Source organism: Miscanthus floridulus, chromosome 12, assembly GCF_019320115.1.
Source record: "Miscanthus floridulus cultivar M001 chromosome 12, ASM1932011v1, whole genome shotgun sequence".
NCBI classification, from domain to species: domain Eukaryota; kingdom Viridiplantae; phylum Streptophyta; class Magnoliopsida; order Poales; family Poaceae; genus Miscanthus; species Miscanthus floridulus.
The window spans coordinates 76,732,499-76,751,036 of record NC_089591.1 but is presented as its reverse complement, the minus strand read 5'-3'; the positions used below and the strand labels follow the sequence as shown (position 1 = coordinate 76,751,036).

The window sequence follows — 18,538 nt, the reverse complement described above, 5'->3', positions numbered from 1 at the left end:
GTACAGGATACATGTGTTTCCATTTAGATGCAGGTGGCTGATTGATGCATAGGGATCAAATAAATCTGTATGCCTCTTTTCTTTTGGGGGTGAAATCTGTATTTTCTTAATCGTTCAGGCTCTCCGCCCTTTTGTTAATTATTACACCTTTGAGGATGCATCTTTGGAAAGATTAGAGTAGGTACTATACATCCCTTCCACATTTTTTTTCCTACGCCACATGATTAGAAAGTTAAACTCTAGCTGTACATCTTCTAAAGTTGGTGTACCCTTTATAGAGAGTGAGGATCCTCGTTCGGTACAGTTCAGTGGTGCCTCTCCTAGAGATAACTACCAATTGGGCCTGATACATTTTTAGAAGTGCAGAACAAGTAGCTTGTACGGTGCACAACAAAATTTATTTTGAATGAATTACCACGAGACTCGCTAATTTGTATTGATAAAAAGAAGAGTTACAAAGTTTGCTAACCCGGGGAGGTTAGAAACCAAGTGGATCCATACCAAAAAAAGGGGGAAATTACAAATAACATTTTTCCCTCACCGTATGAGGATGCACAGCAAACTTTAGCGTGCCAGTCAAATTCTGAAAGTGTTAATCACAACTCTGTGCTGTTAGGCTTCTTTGCTATTATATATATGTTCCTTGACCTTCTCCCTTGTATCGTCATGCTGTGACAGGTGATCCAGTGGATACTACGCCATGGCTGGATGGTCGGGGAGTTGTACCCGTAGAAAATCGAGTGCTCACCGCTCGAGAAACACTCGAGTACGGTATAGTTTTACCGAAAAAGGTAAAAAAAGATGTGGGTATGAGGGTGTGGTATAGATAGACAACAGAGCAAAGCAAAGGGAGCCATGCCTGAACAGAGGTCACTGGCATCCTCATGGTTCAGATAATTCTAAAAAGATGTTGCGATCTCACTTCATACAAAGGTTGGCGCATATTGTGGACAAGGAAGGGAAGGAAAGAAGAACACCTAGGAAAAGTTAGCCTTGGGTAGTAGGGAGTGCTTAGAAAAGCCTAAGTGGATGTCAAGTCTCAAGCACTGTGCCCAGATCGACCACACTACGCACGTCGTGTCACTGTCACCGCGTGCCCCGCGGACGCCGTCGGTGTTGGGCCCGTTAGCACCTTGTCCTTGCATGGCCACGACATCATGCCGCACTCGCCGTCCTCGTGCACTGTGCACCTCTACTTTTCTCGTTCTCCGGTCCGCTTTTGATACTCGCCCTCGTCCCCATACCGGACCCCCCTCCCTTCTTTCTTCTTTTGGGGACAAGGCCGCCCGCACGCCTCCCTCATCGAGCGAACCCTCTCTCCTCTCCTTTATCCCCCCCCCCTTCGCTCACTTGCGCAGGAAGCACACCATGGCCGGCTGTATCCCCACAGCGTGAACCAGCAGTGTATCCCATCCATGCCGTCTCCACTTTCGGTGCGCTGCGCCCTATCTGCGTTCGCCACTATAAGATGCCCTTGGTCCTTCCTCTTCTCCTTCATCCTCGTCCCTCTCGAATCCGAAGCAGAGCTAAGAGATCCAGTCGTCATTGTGGAACTAGGTTCGTCTGACAGAGGTGATGGTGTAATCTGAGAAGAAGGGATCTGGTTTTTAAAGAAGTTCAAGTCTACCGTTGGTTAGTTTGGTCTTAGGGTTAACGATGTTTTACTTCTCAGTCTCCTGTTTCTGGATCTGTTGGTCATACGCCATGTTTTGGATAATCATTATCTTGTTGTTTCTCCATTGCCCTCGTCTATCCCGATTTCTGGACTAATCCTTGGTTGTACTAGGTTGCTCTTAACCATGTAACTTTAAATCCCGGTGTAATTTAGTGTTCGATGTCGTGTAATCTTTCATGTGATTCCAGATTTACGAAATGTGTTGTAGTTTCGCCTAAGGAGAGTGGATCCTAATTCACTCTTTTGTAAACCCTCACGTTAAGAGACATACTTGTATTGTAGTTTTTGCTCTTTTCACCTATAATGCAATCCTAGCCAATGTTGTGCTTTGAATCTAAGCGTCTTAGTTGCTTGAGCCCAACTCCATCAAATACTTCTTTCCACTAACATGTCATTGATTTGCTGGCCTACAATAGGCACCATGTAATGACAACCAACCTCTATGTTCGTTTACAACATTGTAATAAAAAAATCCATGTTACCTTTCGTTCCCATATTTACCCGTTTAATGTACCAAATAGACCAACCTTTCGTACCAACGCGATGAGAAAACATATTAGACATATGAGCCACCTATACCAAGCACATATTAGACTCTCTCCCAGCAGTGTATATTTGGAAGGATTGGATCTGTGCGAGTGAGGGCCTTATCTTCTGTACTAGAAAACATTGAAACTGTAAGTAATGCCTATTATTCAGCAGTGGCCTGAAATTAAACTGCAGTTCAATTACAGCAACTTTCTTATAATTTGGCTGTAACAGTACGGTTCACAATTCTAGTTTTTGGTGTTTTATATATGCATTTAATTTTAATCTGGGCCCCATAAGATTTTATAAATCAGTATGACTGCCAAATTTTTATTGTTGCTACAAAGGAAATGTTCCACGTAGTAAGTACTTTCATGTTGTCCAAAATCTGTTTCCGTGGTTAAGGATTGCTTGCAAACTGCCCTCTCAGTTGTTTTAGGATTTCCCTTTAAGAAAGCATTGAAGCACTTTTTTCATATTACTGACTCAACTGCACATTGCATTCTCCCAGGATGCGTCTTTTGACATCGATGTCCAGATGGGCTCTGGTACTGTATTTCTGTATGCAGCTCTGGAAGCAAATTACACTGCAGGTTCAGTAACACTTCATTGCCCAACCACTGCTTCAAGCGAAATTATAGCATCAGTAGCACTGGATCAAACAGCCTTGGCAATCCATCAGGAGGATTATCAGACGTCTTTCACAAGCAATGGTACCTACTGACATCTAATTTCACGCAACTATTCCTATCCTATTTATAACTAAATGAAGTTGAAGGCCATACACTGAATGGTATTTTCTTGTAGGTCCTTCACTTGGTCATTGGTATCCAGAGCAAGAGCATCTAATGGTTTCTAAGCATGCATCTCCTTTCCCACTGAGTATGCAAGCTGGTGATCCTGTTTTGTCGACACAAAGCAGTTTTAACATGGATGAGTTTTTCAAAGACCTCCAGCACGACAAACCTCAGTTCTGCGCACCCAATGTAAGCATGCTGCCAACTGATATTGGCAGCAGCATGACGAAGCTGCCATCCTGTCATAGGTGGGTTAAATTGAGCGCGCTTGTCAAGTGGAAGGCTATAATGAGGGCTTCAAAGAGAGCAAGACTTATGTTTGAGCAAGAAAGTTGGAGTCCCTGAGCAGTTAACACAAATGAAACTATTGTTGTCATTTTGTTCTTGCAGTAGTCTAAATTCTGTGTGGGGGCTTTATTGTATTCATCGTTTATTCTGTATTGTTATTCGTTATTGTATTCATTGTTTAAACTCAAAGAGGGCAAGACTTAATGTTTGTACTGTTATGTACCAATATGGTGAGATTTCTGTAGGTTACCATAAACTTGCTACTTGTAATGCTGGTAGTCCCAAGTTGTCTGTAAAATATAATAAAGATGGAATGATGTCATTCTTGCGTTCGTCTGCTTTAAGCTGAAATTTTCTGAAACGTCTTCATGTATAGTTTAGACCAGGAGATCGAATTGAAAGTAATGACGTTTGCGACGCCCTGACAAGATAGACAAATGGGATGAGCGAGCCCATTTTGTGACGCGAAGAAGAGGTGTTACGGTCTCGCTGTGCTCACCCAGATGAAGGTGTTGATGTCGGTGGTCTCATGGCGGCCGGTGAGGTGGCGCTCGTTGTAGTGGATCCATTGCATCCATCCGAGCGGTCCTTATCAGCTCTAGAATTTAATGACATGTGATTCACCAATGGAGTAAGCAATGCAAAATTCTAGAAAATTATTCCAAACTGAAGCTACCGATCTCAATACCCAGGCATGAGATGCATGTGCCAGGAAGTCAGCTCTTACCAGGTGTGAACATGGTGTGTGGTTGTGGATATCACCAGCAGTTGTCCCAAGTAACTATCCGGTGTTGTGGGAACAGTTAATATAGATAGGACGTTGACGGTTGGTGGTAGCTACATAGAAGGTAGAGGCAGAGAAGCCTAGCTAAACCAAGGACTTATTAGTGTGAGCTAACCTGTTGATCATGCAATTAGATGCTAAATATAGCGATGGAATTAGATGTGAAAATGATCAGAGAATAGGAGATTTTCTTGACGGCCAAAAGCGAAAAGTGATCAATAAATGGCACACCTGTGGTGTTTATCATCTTGCAGGAAACCTTAGAGTCCTAATATAATTCCCATGTTGCTTCTATCGCCTGAAACATAGGTACACGACAGTACCTGCCCTAGGGCGTTGCACGCCTGTCATCTCATCTCGCTCATTGTAAACGCATTCCGTTGGTGATTGTACGCGGCACATAAATGGATGGTGGCGCGTAGCAGGGGACGGTGGATTCTCGTCATGCATGGTCGGTGCCTAATTAGCATGGTGGTCGGCACGCATGCGAGTGCGCGTGCGCGTGCGTGCATGCTGCTGGGGCCTTGCTTGCTTTGCGTGTATGCATGGACTTTCTGTTTGTGTGTGCGGGTGCACTACTGACACTTGGTCCCTCTTTCCACGTGGCGGCGTTTTTCTCTATCGAACAACAGTGGTTATGAGTGTGTGTTCAAAACCGGTGGTTACGAGTGCTTGTCTGCTTGCCGTAGCATCTGCCTCTGCTGCAATATGGGTGCATGCACCATGGTCGGCGAGGTGGTCAGGTGCATGTTGCTTTCTAAGGGACTCATGGCCATCACATCACATCAGCTCGCTCCTATATATGCAGACCATATTACATCTTTTTATATTATTTTTTACTATTCCAGTGTAGGTGTAGATTCGGCTTGCATTTGGTGTAAATTATTTATTCGTAACTGGAAATGGCTAGAATTGCTTTGAGTAGTTACCTGTTTATTTTAAGCTTGGCTTTTTTCTATGTGTTTACTTTTGGTTGCGTCCGTATGTTTTCTATGTAATCTTGCTTTGCTGGCCTGCTAATGTGCCTTTCATAGAGCTTATCTGTCAAAACTGTCTTTTCCCTGTGCTTTCCCCTCCTATTTTTTTCTAATTTGCCTGTCGTACCAGCGATCTGTTTGCTTTGTGTTCTTTTCCCTATGTTCTTTGGCTTTGAGTTTGATCTATTTTGTTTAGTTCATTCGATGTGGATCTTGTGGTTATGGGAATCGAGTGATGCAGAGCCATGAATCCCTACATTTGTTTTGTTTGCTAGAATCGAGCGATTTAATGTGTGCTGTCACTCGGATGACAAGAAGGTGTAAATCATCTGAATTATCAATACACAGCCAAAAAAAAGGTTCAAAAGATGTTGGGATCAAGGTGTGGTATAGATAGCCAACAGAGCATCATTTGCGTGCTGAAATTAGGCCTTGCCCATGCATCATTTGCGTGCTGAAATGCTAAACATATGGATGGCATACCGGCGGTGCACGCGCATAAGTGGCCTATGCGATGTGGTAGCCCGGTCCCTAACTAAAACAGGATCTAGGTTGCGGTATCCATATATTACAAACATTGATAGACATGCAGCAACGTATCTGATTACAAGAATATGTTCTACATACTGGCCCTCATCTGTACGCTCCTCCTCCCCCGCTACGTATGGCTCAATAAAATGGCGCGCGTATCGGGCGACCCTTGCGTGATGTCCTCGGAAGCGCTGCAATCTTATTGAGTGAGCAGCTAGCTTCAGCGGCATCCTCCAGCTTGAATGTGCGCTTCGGCAGCCCAGCGTCCTGTGTCGTGTGAGTTGCAGTACCTTGCTACATAACAACAATTCAAATAAATGATCACTAAGCTTATGATCATAGCTGTTTTTTTAAAGAAAAGAAACAGGCACCTACGTGTTTGCACCCAATGGAGCAAAACCTGTATGCAGTCTTGAGTCTCCATCTGCAGGCGGCACATGCAGGCATCATGAGGTACCGAAGCTTGGCCCTAGACACGGAGCCTTTATTACCAGACCGTTTCTTGAGGTAAACCACTTTATACCTGTTACAGGTGTATTGCTGCACCCTAGCTATGTTAGTGAGACTCGACACATCTCGTACACGTACCACGTCTCTTGTTGCTTTCTTTAGCACCTGCGCGATGAGCTAGGCGGTTATTCAATTAAACATGGGGTACTTAGGGATGGTGTAAAGGAAGGCTTAGGGTTGTCTATAAAGGGTGAATCCTAGAACCTGTAGGGTCCGGTGGGATGCATGGTCTGCTCGGCAATGTAGGCACAAAGTTTCTTGGTTTAGTCCTTGGCAATCCAGGCAGATGTAGTTACAGGCTCTGTGGTGCAGTGGGCATGGCTGGCAAAACTGGTTGCCAAGCAACGCTGCCATGCGCTTAGCATTTAGCATGGTGCACAATGTTTGTTCTAGAATCCAATAAGGGAACTTGATTCACAGGATGCACGAGGTGTCTGCGCACTGCGGTCCCGAGAATGGCTATTTAATAGACTTGGGTCGCGTTGCTATATTGGACAAACTAGACTGCACCATAAATGACAATGGTATACTAGACAACCTGTACTGTCTTATAGATGTGGACTCAGGAAGGGATTGATGACCTACCTAGGTGGTATACTGGGCAACCTTTGGTGTGCCATAAATGTGGACACAGGAGAGGAGTTATGACTTGCCTAACCGTACCTTCTCCTATTTCTTACAGCTGCCTGCATGGTGTGTTCCTGTTTCTCGTTCCGTCTGCCTCATGCAAGTGGTTGTTACCATCAGCTGAAAAAAGTAGGGGAGCACCTCATAGTTGCTTTTTTGCATGCAAAGAAATACAGTGGCTTATAGTGGCTTTCCTGTGTGTAAAGTAGTACCCGGTAGTAAGTTTATATATAAGAAAAGAAGAAACGTGTTGTGTAAATTTCTCCTACCGTAGTAACTATCCTATCTGGGAAGGACAAGTGTTTTGTTGTGTCCTTTTATGCATGGCCCATCAGCTGTTCATACACTTCATTGGATGTTATTTTTATTTTTTTGTAGTCCTAAGACCCTCCACAGGGACACATTGATCGCGTATGGGGCTTCCTCTCGCCGACCAAGAAAGAGGCAGCATGGCCTATCGATGCAATTGGGTCATAATTAAAATGCTCAAAATCTCAGCGAGTGGTGTACTCGGATCCTGTGGCGCAGACCTCCCCTTCGCTGCATCATAATCGTTGATGCCCCAGAACTTCCTACTCAACCGTGGTTATCGCGCCCCAGCCAATATGATTGATGTCACCATAGTAGGAATTAGGATAGCAAAGATGGTCATGGTGACCTCATCTTCATCTAAGCACATGTTGAGACTGTCAGCTTCTTGCTTCTAATAGTGTACTTCGGCTCCTGCTTGATGTTTTCTTCGATAGTCTCTAGGTTGCAACACTTATCTCAGGCTTTTTCTTAAAATGTTGAAATAGGTTGGCATTTGAATAGGGGGCTTATGCGGGTGATTAGTGCTGAGTGTGGAGTGTCTTGCTGTGAAGTGTGGAGTATCTCAGCACTTATCTCAAGCATTCAGATGCAAGCAGTGGGGTCACTGACCATGAAACTAACAATGGATTGTAAGGGAAGATTTAGACAACAAGGGTTCCTTTCACGGCAAGGGGCCAGGAAATCAAATCCTACAACGGATTTAATTTCTAAGGAAATTCAAGTGTTCTGCTGGGACACCCACAAATAGCTGATACAGTGTTCTATGTCAACCAACCATAGCTGGTTTGCTTGCATCTGAATGGTTGCTTTTCTTGTAACCCGTTTGTTTTCTTGCCTCGAGAGCCCTAAGTAAGTCTAACGAGGTCTAAGGGTAAATCGACATACCAAACACAATGGATAAAGCAAAATGCACATCCCAAACGCCCTTACATGGATACAACATACAAGCACTCGCTCTCCTGTTCTGGACACATCGTTTGTCTCCTACAACTCAATGATGCTTAACATCTACGGATGAAATACAATGGAAAGATTACAACACTAGAGAATGGTGATGACAAGCACTACTATCTACCGGTACATGTCCCCTAGGACAACTCATCTCCTTTGTCGGACCAAACGGCTTCACTCCTGACCTCGGTTGGTTTTTCTTCTACACTGGCTAAGGATCTGCCTCATCTCATGGTGGTGACTGAGTGAGGGGAAGCAAGGACTCTACTTCTGATACCTCTGAGGGTGGAGGTGCTGGTGGTACTGCAACACCGGTTCTCCTTCTTTCCGGTGGGTGGACAGGCATTCCCTCCAAGACCAAGGGTTCTTGCCTTTCTGTGTCAAGTGTCCTATGCTTGGCCCTTGTGACCAGATAAGCATCCTCCAGCTGCTGGGTGCGCTGATCTTCAGCCTCCTTCAGGGCTTCCGCCATGGTAGTCTCACGACTTTCTGCGGCTACCACATCGGCGTGTGCCTCAGCGAGTTGAACTTCGAGCATCCTAGAAAAGATCTCGGCTTCCTCAGCTCGGTAGAGGCACTTCCTCAGCTCCGAGGCCTGCTGGTCATACTGCTCATCCAGAGCAATCAAATACCTGGCCAGATATACTATAGTTGGGCTGTTTTCTTGCGCGTCCCCCTCTTGCAAAGCCTCCATGCGAGCCCTCCATACACATCGATTCTTTTCCAAAGGTGGAAAGAACATCATGGGGGTATGAGCAATTGGCTCTTCATAGATCTGGCAAAGATACCGCAAGGCTTTGTGGGCCATAGCTTGGTAGGTGTCGAGGAAGCAGAACCCGGTTGCGGTCACATTCCAGGCTTCAGTGATATCAAGGAACTCCTCACTCTTCCCAATATAGACAGTGGCCTCACATCACTTAGTGCCATGTTTCTCATACTCACGAGCCTCATACTCAGGGCGATCCTTGACTCCGAGTTTTTGCAAGGTGGCATACAGGATTTTGGGAAAACCCTCAGTGTTCAGGCAATAGCTGCTAACCCAGGCTCCTACCATCCTTGGTGGATGATGGTTACAAGAAAGGCTCGAGCGAGAAGCTTGCTTTGGAAAAGGCTAGGTAAGCTGAGACTCATCGAGTGGTGTTACCAAGTGGCTAGGCTAGGCCTTTTGTAATGGTGGAGCGGTCATTGGTCCTGGCACAATCCACTATTTAGTCTGGCGTGGAGACCAATAAAAGGAAAGCGGCAGGATTTTTACACGCCCGAAACGAGCAGTGTCCGAAGCCATTCCCTAAGGTATCCAGAAATTCACTAAGTAAGTTTGAAAGCACTGGACATCTTCACCTACGCAGGGTGGGTCGACAGCAGGTGGACACATTTGATGCCTCCCCTTCATGTTACCATCAGATAAAAACAAGTCGGGCAGGTGGACACATTTAATACCTCTCCTCCTTACCATTAGATAAAAACAATTCACCGACCATGCAGGACCATTTGTACTTACACATGCATCCATGCATCTAAGACACAGCTTGGGTTGTGTGCGCGTTGCTCCCGAGATGGTCGGTGGTTGGGGTTGATCGCCGTTACTACAACTACCATAATTGCATCTGCATCCATGCTTGCAGAGGCGCTCGTTCCATGTGGCTTTGTGCTTTGCGTCGCCTGCGGTTACGCCTACCATGACCCAAGTCTCCCCGCACTCTTTTTGGGCTCTTGTCGAAACCTTGGCTTACAGCCGTATTAGTCATTAATGGCCTCGGACATCGCTCACCTCGAACGCATAGGACGTGCATTCATGCATATCTTGTTTGTGCATTATTGTGCCGTATTGCTAGCAGATACGCCATCCATAGGTGTCACGTGTGTCGTAGTGTGCATGGCCTACTCATTCTTGTTACAGAATTAGGTCTGCGCTGTGGCTTTGTGCTCTGCGTTCGCCCGTGAGTCACGTTAATAGTGACCCACGTCTCCTCAAACCCCTTTTCTACGCTCTTGTCGGACCCTTGCCCTGCAGTCGTACTACTCAGTAATGGCACCGCACATCACTCGCCTCGAACGCGCGGAATTTGGTCGATTCGTTCGTAGTGATCCCGCGCAGGAACCCTAGTGAACCGCGCCAGGACTACAGACCGCTCCGCCTTTATAAGCAGAGCCTGGCTTAGCCATTGGTACCACCACTCGGCGCACTTTAGCTCGCTTAGGTTTTCCCTTTGAGCAAGCTTTTTGCTCAGCCCTTCTTTGTAGCCACCGCCAGAAATGGCAGGAGCCTGGGTTAGTAGTTACTGCCTGAACATTGAGGGTTTTCCTAGAATCCTGCATGCCACCCTGCAAAAGCTCGGAGTCAAAGATCGTCCTGAGTATGAGGGCCGTGAGTATGAGAAGCATGGCATCGATCGGTGTGAGGTTACTGTCTACATTGGGAAGAGTGAAGAATTCCCCGACATCACCGAAGCCTGGAGTGTGACCGCAATCGGGTTTAGCTTCACCGACACCTACCAGGTTGTGGCCCGCAAAGCCTTGCGGCACCTTTGTCAGCTCTATGAAGACCCCATTGCCCGTACCCCCATGAGGTTCTTTCCACCCTTGGATAGGAATCGGCGGGCATGGAGGGCTCGCATGGAGGCTTTGCAAGGGCAGGATGCGCAGGAAGATAGTCCTACCATGGTGCACTTGACCACATACCTGCTTGCTCTGGATGAGCAGTATGACCGGCAAGCCTTGGAGCTGAGGGCGTGCCTCCGGCGCGCCGAAGAAGCTGAGATCTTCACTCGGATGCTCCAGGTGCAGCTCGCCGAAGTGCATGCCAGTGCTGCAGCTGCTGAGAGCTCGGGAGACAGCCATGTCAGAAGCTCTGAAGGAGGCCGAAGATCGGCATGTTCATCAGCTGGGTGAGGCCTATCTATTCACTAGGGCCAAGCGGAGGACGCTGGTTGATGAAATGCGGGATGCCCCGATCTTGGAGGGGATCCCTATCCACCCAACTGAAACAAGGAGAACCGGTGATGTAGAACCGCCAGCGCCTCCACCTTCGGAAGTGTTAGAAGCAGAACCCTTAGTTCCTCTCACTCAGCCATTAGCGTGAGAAGTTGCAGATCCATATCCAGGACAGTAAAAGAATCCACCGAGCACAGGAGTCAAGCTGCGTGGTTTCAAGGTGGATTAGTTGCCTTGGGATGCTCCTCTTGTCGTTGTTGTCATCCGTAGTTATTGGACGCGTGTTGTAGATTCACCTAAGAAGAGTGAATCCTAATTCATTTTTTGTAAACCCTCCCGTTAGGGAAAGTATTTGTGTTTTAGTTTTCCTATTTTCGCCTATAATGTAATGCTATCCAATGTTGTACTTCAAATCTAAGTGCGTTAGTTGCTTGAACCCAACTCCATCAAATACTTCTTTCCACTAGAATAGGCACCATGTAATGACAACCAACCTCACCAGCCTTAAGTACTAATACGATGAGAAAACATATTAGCAATATGAGGTTTCCTATACCAAGCAAATCACCCGCAGCGAAGCGCGGGCAGCAATGGCTAGTATATATGAGAGCTATGCTTCCATAATGCCATGGCCATTCATATTGCCATAGTCTTGAATTCTTGATGCAATTCCTTAATCAATTTCTAATAATTAATGTAATATGCCTCATCGCAATACTGTTGCATTGCATAAATGACATGGCTGCGACAAAGACATCGACAGCTGTGCATTACTAGATCAAACCATTCTTGTGTGTGTATATAGATATATGCTATGTCTAGATACATAGTAAACACTATATGTATGAAGAAAAATCATAGCGACATAAATTTTGGAATGGAAGGATTCCTGTGATTTACCTATCTAGCCCTGGTCGTGGCCATGAGCGGGGGCCGGGGCAGGAGGTTGGGCGTGCCGAGAAGACTGGAGATAGATCAGAATCAATGCGATGGCATAGCTGAAGACCCACGCCAGCAAGCCCAGCATGGCTGCCTCCTTGTACCACCTACATGGCTGTGGTTGCATGAACATACACGCACCTGTGTCTTTGTCCATGTACACCTCGACAGACAGCGCGGAAGAGCTGGCAGCTAAAACCAAGACTGAAAGAATCTGCAAATTGACACAAATTGACAATTTTAGTTTTTTTAGTTGGATACTCAGGATTTATGCTGTCGCCAACAAGTCTAGGAACATTATTTTACATACCCACTCAAATATGACTATCAGCGTGGAGGTAAGGTTTCCAGGCGGTGGAACATGGAAGACAACAATTGTAACATCGTGCAGCAACCTTGTTACGCAGAAAGGAAGCTGGATGGTCAAGACAACCATAAGAAACCTGAAACAAAATAAAATAAACACGTTAATCAAATATATAAAAACAATAGTATTCCTATAATATAGCTTAATGACATTAAATTACTCATTATGTTTTATAAGCTTCAGAGTATATACAGACCTAAGCTCTATTCTATAAAAGCTCATAATGCATATACTCTTCCTGCTACAATTAATTCTATACAAGATCATGCATATTGACTCTTAATGCATCTTTAAGGAAACAGAGCATCTAGCAAATAGGATCTCTAATTCATGGTATTCGATATCTATAGATGATCTACCATTTACAATAGTAAACAAATTATAAGATCCGACAATTAGCAGATACAACAGTTTTTAAGGATCTAAGTGTGAAGAAAAAAAATTCAGACCAAATCATTTCATTACGAACAATGAAGAACACTATATGTTTCTTGTACGGTAAAAATGCATCACAGTTTTATGCATAAAACCATGTAAAAGTGCAAAGCATTAAACAACATTTTATATCCTGAGAATAAACTTTTGAAAAAAGAAAAACGCCAGATAATGTGGTGATGTTAGTTTGCAAACCTTTTACAAAGGAAGTTAACAAGAGAAACGGGAATGAAGTGGACTACTTGAAACTTGAGAGAACCATTGAGAACCGCCGTCACTTTTCTAGTAACATATATGTGGGACGTAATTAATTATTGCTCTCTGTTTGGGCCATTTTGTTTGCAGATAATCAGTTAAAGATGAGATGGTTGTGTTGCAAATAGAACAAATGTATAGTGGTTCATATTTTGATGTGGCTAAACAGAAAGGTAGCGATTGTACTAAATACTGAAGCATAGAATGGAGAATTTGGTTACCTGAACACGCTGTAGTTCATAGCAACGGGTGCTGCAGCCATACGTGCAAGCGAAGCACAGCACAGCACGAGCGTAGCAACTCTGCATGTCAACAGAGAAGCAACAACCAAGGTCTTCTTCCTATACAATGCATGAATAATGAATAAAGTGTTAGCTAATGACATCAATTATTCTATATAAAAGGGAAATTCTTCGCTTCCAATAATTTAATTTGAGAATACAACTCATATGCAACTATGTATCTAAACATTTTGTTCGCACCCAAATCTGGCGGTCACGCAAATTGAAAACACCGAATGGTCCGGTGCATTGCTCCTAGCACACCAGACTGTCTAGTCTAGGTGAAGTCAGAGATGGGTTTAACTTTCATGTTTGATTTGAGTCAGTTTTGAGATTGTTTCGTGATATTTGGACTCTACCTGAAACTGGAATAGGCCTCCTACCTAATTAGAGCATCTCCACGAGTCTTTCTAAAATTTAATCTCTAAATCATTATTTAGAGAGTCATTTGAGTAAAAACCGTTTTCTATATCTTTATACCCTCCAATAATTTTTCTATATCTTGTATGCACCATAGAGAGTCATCTTTGCTCTCCATCTTTGTCTAACGAGAAATCTGGGATAGATGAGGTCTATATTTAGAGATCTATTTGGAAATCTTTGGCTAACGTGAAATCTAGCAGTATTTAACCAAAAAACATAAGGAATGCTATACAAACTTGATTACTGGATTTTATAAAGTATGCATTGACCAGTAAACTACGTGCAATATGGCAATGCCGTAGAGTACCACACTAACAGTACCTGTATTTAACTTGTTTGCATTGTGGGTAATAATTCTACTTACATTGTTGTATGCAGCAACAAGGAAGCTACAGGCTTGTGCAATACCCTCCTCTGTCTCCTGTGCAAAACCAAGCCGCCTTCCAGAATATGTTTCAGCCTAAAAGAACAACTCAACAACGTTAGTCAACAAGCACACAAAAGTTCCATAGTCCAATAAGCTACAGTGTCTCTACAGTGTCAAGTCATAAATCCCGGCGACCACTGTCGCTACAGCGTGTGTCAAACACATAGCTCTACAGTAGGTCAGTAGCTTGAACAGTGTCAAACACTGTCAGCGTCGAGCATCAGGCAGCAGCTAGCACATAACGATCAAGAACCCCCACCGAAACTGAGAAAACGAAAGACGCCTATAGTGAAATACTCATCACAACCCCCGGCGGTGGAGGGGGAAAACCGAATAAACCCAGGGAATCAGCAAACACATGGACCAAGAAGAAGCGGCGCACCTATGGGAGGTCCCCTGGAGGCTGCTGTGTCGAGAAAAAAGAGGGTTTTCGGGGAGGCGAGAAGGGGAGAGGGAGACCGGGAGAGGGAGGAGCTGTGAGCTCAGCTTTGGGTTGTAAAATCGGCAAACATTTTGCGTGGCTTCTTTTCTACTCCCCAGTGAGTTTTTTTGAGGGAATACTCCCCAGTGAGTTAACTCAGTGACTGAGCCTCATGCCATTGCATAGAGATATCTGTGATTTTATATTCTATTTGGAATTAGTACTCTACAAATTGGAAACTAGGAATCAAAATTTGCAGAGAATTAGAGTCACAACCTTACAGTTCCAAATAGAGAGCCAGTCAGCCAGAGGCCAGAGAGCAGCTGCACGGCTGCACTGCTGCAGGCTGCTCGCTTGGTCGTCTGCTTCAGAGAGGCGCTGAGCCAGGCGTAGTAGAGGCGGCGTCCGGCTGGCGACGGCGGAGCGTAGGCCGTAGCAGAGCAGGGCGGCGTCGGCGGCCGGCGCGGCCGCGCAGTCAGCACTGGAGTCCGCACTCCGCAGGCCGGCGTGATGGCGGCGCCGCCGCGGTCTGGCGGAGCGGAGCGAAGGCGTGGCCGGCAGCTGCGGGCGGCGGCGCGACCTCGAAGGCGAGAGGGCAGCGGCGCGACTCAAACGCAAGACTCGCGAGCGACGAAGAGAAGAGGAGCGATGATGTCCTTTTGCTCTTTATTATCGGTGATAGCGCCAGCATGGCAGCATGTTCTGTAAACTTTGTAGTCTTTTTCAAAGTACTAGGGCAGGTTCCTCGGAGTACTGTACCTTCTTTTCTTACGAAGCCGGCCGGCGTGCAGGTAAAAAGGCAAGGCCAGCAGCGTGCGAGGTCATGGTGAGAAAGAATGAACAGAGAGATGGACTGGAAGGGAGCTAATAAAGTACTACAATGCCAGCAACGAGTAGCATGCATTTGGTATCTGGAACAAAGGAAGGATCATGGTCGCCGGATAGGAATTTGAATCGGAAGCGAACGGTCCAAGATCTCGGATTCTCTCTGCTTTGCGCTACTGCCTTTGCCTTTGGGTTGCTACAGGGCTGCTGCTTATTTTACTCTGTCGAGGGATAAATTCAACTGTTTGCTGTTAGAAGGTTGTTCCATTTCCTGTCAACCTTTGTGCTATATAGGCTAATGGCTATCAACCTGTTCGCTTGGTCGTAAACGATCGTAAATTTTTAGTCAGAATAGTATTTTTCTCTCACACCAAACCAGTCAGCAGTAATAATGCACGATCGTATAGCACCAGCCGAACAGGCTGTATAGCTGCTTGAGCCACCCAGATGTAACTGTAACAACCATATATTCTCTTGACACTTGCATTGAGGGAGGATGATTTGCTGTTTCGTATTTCAAAATAACCCTGTTCGCGTTCTCCCATTCTGACTGAGCATAGGCAATTGTTCCCTGAAATCCTTGCGGGAGTTTGCCTTCGTTGATCCAATCCGTGCACTAGTTGCAGATTCAATTCAACGCATGCATGTAGGAGTATAGTCCTATTCCTAGGCTGTAGCTACAAAGTAGACGATGGTGACTAGTAAGGCCTTGTTTGGTACGAACTCACGAACAGACGACTGAAACACGTTCGGCACACGCGTGTCTGCCCAAGCAGAGGCTCCCAGGCGTTTTTTTTTTGAGATACTAGCGCCGACGTCAGGACAAAAGTGCTCACCCGTGCGGCCCACAAGGCCCTCTTGCCCCTGCACACTCGCGGACTAATGACCGAACAGCCAACCGAGCGCATCTCCCTCGGCTGTCAGCTGAGCCCGTCACTAGTCAAAATGGATCGGTAGAAAACGACAACGCTCCACCGCCCCTACCTCTATGACGGGTCCCACACCCGGCTATCTCCCACATGCTCCCTCTGGTTCCCTCACCCACGGACACGCACGCATGCATGCTCGCCCTATTGCTTGCCCGCGCCCTGCTACTGCTCGTCCTCGCCTTGCTGCTCGCCTGCGCATGCTCTCCCTGTTGCGTCCCAGGCGCTCGCCCCGTCCCATGGGGACCGCCTGTGCCTTATGAAACACTTGCAACATAGAGAACTCCCGGCAACATACGTCTAAAATAGATAAAATATTTAGAATATACGTTTGCAACGTATATGTAGCCACTGCAACATATGCCGCATTGAGATAAAACACTTGTGACATACGTCTGAAACAACTTAAACATTTGAAACACATACTTACAACATACTTTTGAAAACAGTTAAAGTATTTGAAACATATACTTGCAACATCCGTGTATAGCCAATACAACATGTGCAACATCCAGTTGAAAACACATGCAATATTCAGATAAAACATCTGAAACACTTAAAGCATACGTTTGTAATATACGTTTTGAGCGTAATGTTACATTGCTGCTCGTACGAATAGAGGCTTACCATCACGGAGCTCGCTGGCGTGGAGGTCAGCAGCGGCACATGCACCTCACCAGTGTACTAGTAGAGTGGCGAACACTGTGTGACCCAGGGCACGAGGCCGCAACACCCTAGGCGAGCACCTGCTCGGCGGCCTAGGAGCACATGCGGGAGGCCGCAAGCACCCCTAACAAGCAGGAGAGCAGGGCGCGAGCACCTAAGGCCCTCTGCAGTGTGTGCCTTAAGTGATGCCCGAAGAGGAGTGAGAAGATTGAGGCATCACTCCATTGCCAGGAAAACCAGGAGCGAAGCATGTAGAGCATGCGGTGCCAAATCATTAAAAAAACTATTTAGTTCTGGTGCTAGCCTTGCCGCCGGAAGCATGAGAATGCATTAGATGGAGTTATTTTATTTCTTGTGGTCCCCACGTGTACTGATGGCTACGGTGCTAACTTTTTTTCGACACCGCAGCTTCATAGTCCGACGTCCATTTGATCACCGTGGGACCCATTCTTTTTTTTTTTTGGCACCGCCTCCGCACTGTGGAGGGCCTAAGGCTGCGCACGGCATGGGCTTGAGCGAGACGAGCACACACTGTGCAGGGGCGAGCAAAAACAGCTATACGCGCTGGCACGCGTGGGGCCAACCACCGCGCGACTGTGTGCAGGGGCGCGCATGCGCACGTAGCGCGGTTCCCCGCCGTTCTTTCACGTGGGTCAGAGGGTGTTGTTGGCCGTTGGGGAGGCACGAGCGACCTGCGCGAGCTAGTGGGTAGTGCGAAGAGGCGCCGAGTGGGAAGCCATGTCCGTTCGTCCGGACCAACTCACGAGAGCATTACCGACCGGGCTCTTCGTCGTTTACCTGCCCCGCCCGCCCGCCAGATACCCCAGCGAGAAGGCAGCGATCGCCGCATACAGCTTGATCACCTTCCTTCGCGGTGATCCCTTCCCAGTTCTGTGTCTGCAACGAACACGGTCATGGGATGCATGCATCTCGGCTAGAAATAGGTCCAAAAATGGAAATGGAAATGGTAACGGTGCAGATTCATCATTAGGAAAACATGTCTAGAAGTTCTCAAAACTCGGAAACACGTATCATATCTTGGTGAAATCATGTTTGACATCTATGCAAACTTTTATTGTAAAGTAAACACAACTTATTGGGTAGTGGCCTGCGCAATACGCGTTGTACATACAGTTTAATACTTTAATATAATATACATATATATAACCCCCAGCACATCTTAGCATGCATGTATATTCCCGAGCAGGCGGTCGGTCTTTTTAGATCAAAGGCTTAGTCCGACTTGATTAGAAAGCTTAATATGAATCATAACAAGCTTAATATGAATCATAACAGGTTTCACTCGCTACGTAAAAAACAGTCATATCCACCGGCGCTACCTACATACGTCGGACGAAAACGCGTCTGTGGTACAAACTTGGAGACGCGCGTTAACAAACAAGCGTCTGTAGTAACTGGCCAACCGAGGACGCCGGTCAGGCGGGACCAACACGCGTCTGTAATAACGGGTTGCTACATACGTGTCTTTTTAAGGAACGTCTGGAAGTATATCACAGACACATGTTACAGGAAGTCGTCTGTAGTTTGTCGACTTATCACAGACGCGTATTTATCTACAGACATACTTAGTCAAGACGCGTATGTAGTATCGCAATTAGCACAGACACATGTTAAGTTTCAGACGCATGTTCGTAATTA

General features: G+C 46.1%; 1 protein-coding gene and 1 long non-coding RNA gene across 2 annotated transcripts; one reads left to right on the top strand and one right to left on the bottom strand.

The window, feature by feature from the left end:
* The first annotated feature begins 2,268 nt into the window (after positions 1–2,268).
* On the top strand, positions 2,269–3,337 carry LOC136495365 (uncharacterized). The gene is made up of 3 exons (XR_010768983.1): positions 2,269–2,352; positions 2,715–2,916; positions 3,011–3,337. It is a non-coding gene; the product is annotated as an uncharacterized lncRNA (long non-coding RNA).
* Positions 3,338–11,721: 8,384 nt separating this feature from the next.
* On the bottom strand, positions 11,722–15,153 carry LOC136496184 (CASP-like protein 5C3). The gene is made up of 5 exons (XM_066491874.1): positions 14,957–15,153; positions 13,979–14,074; positions 13,132–13,251; positions 12,164–12,296; positions 11,722–12,067 (listed from the first exon to the last, which is right to left on the bottom strand). The coding sequence occupies exons 1-5, from the start codon at positions 15,151–15,153 to the stop codon at positions 11,819–11,821; spliced, it is 795 nt and encodes a 264-aa protein (XP_066347971.1). The 3' UTR covers positions 11,722–11,818.
* Positions 15,154–18,538: the final 3,385 nt, after the last annotated feature.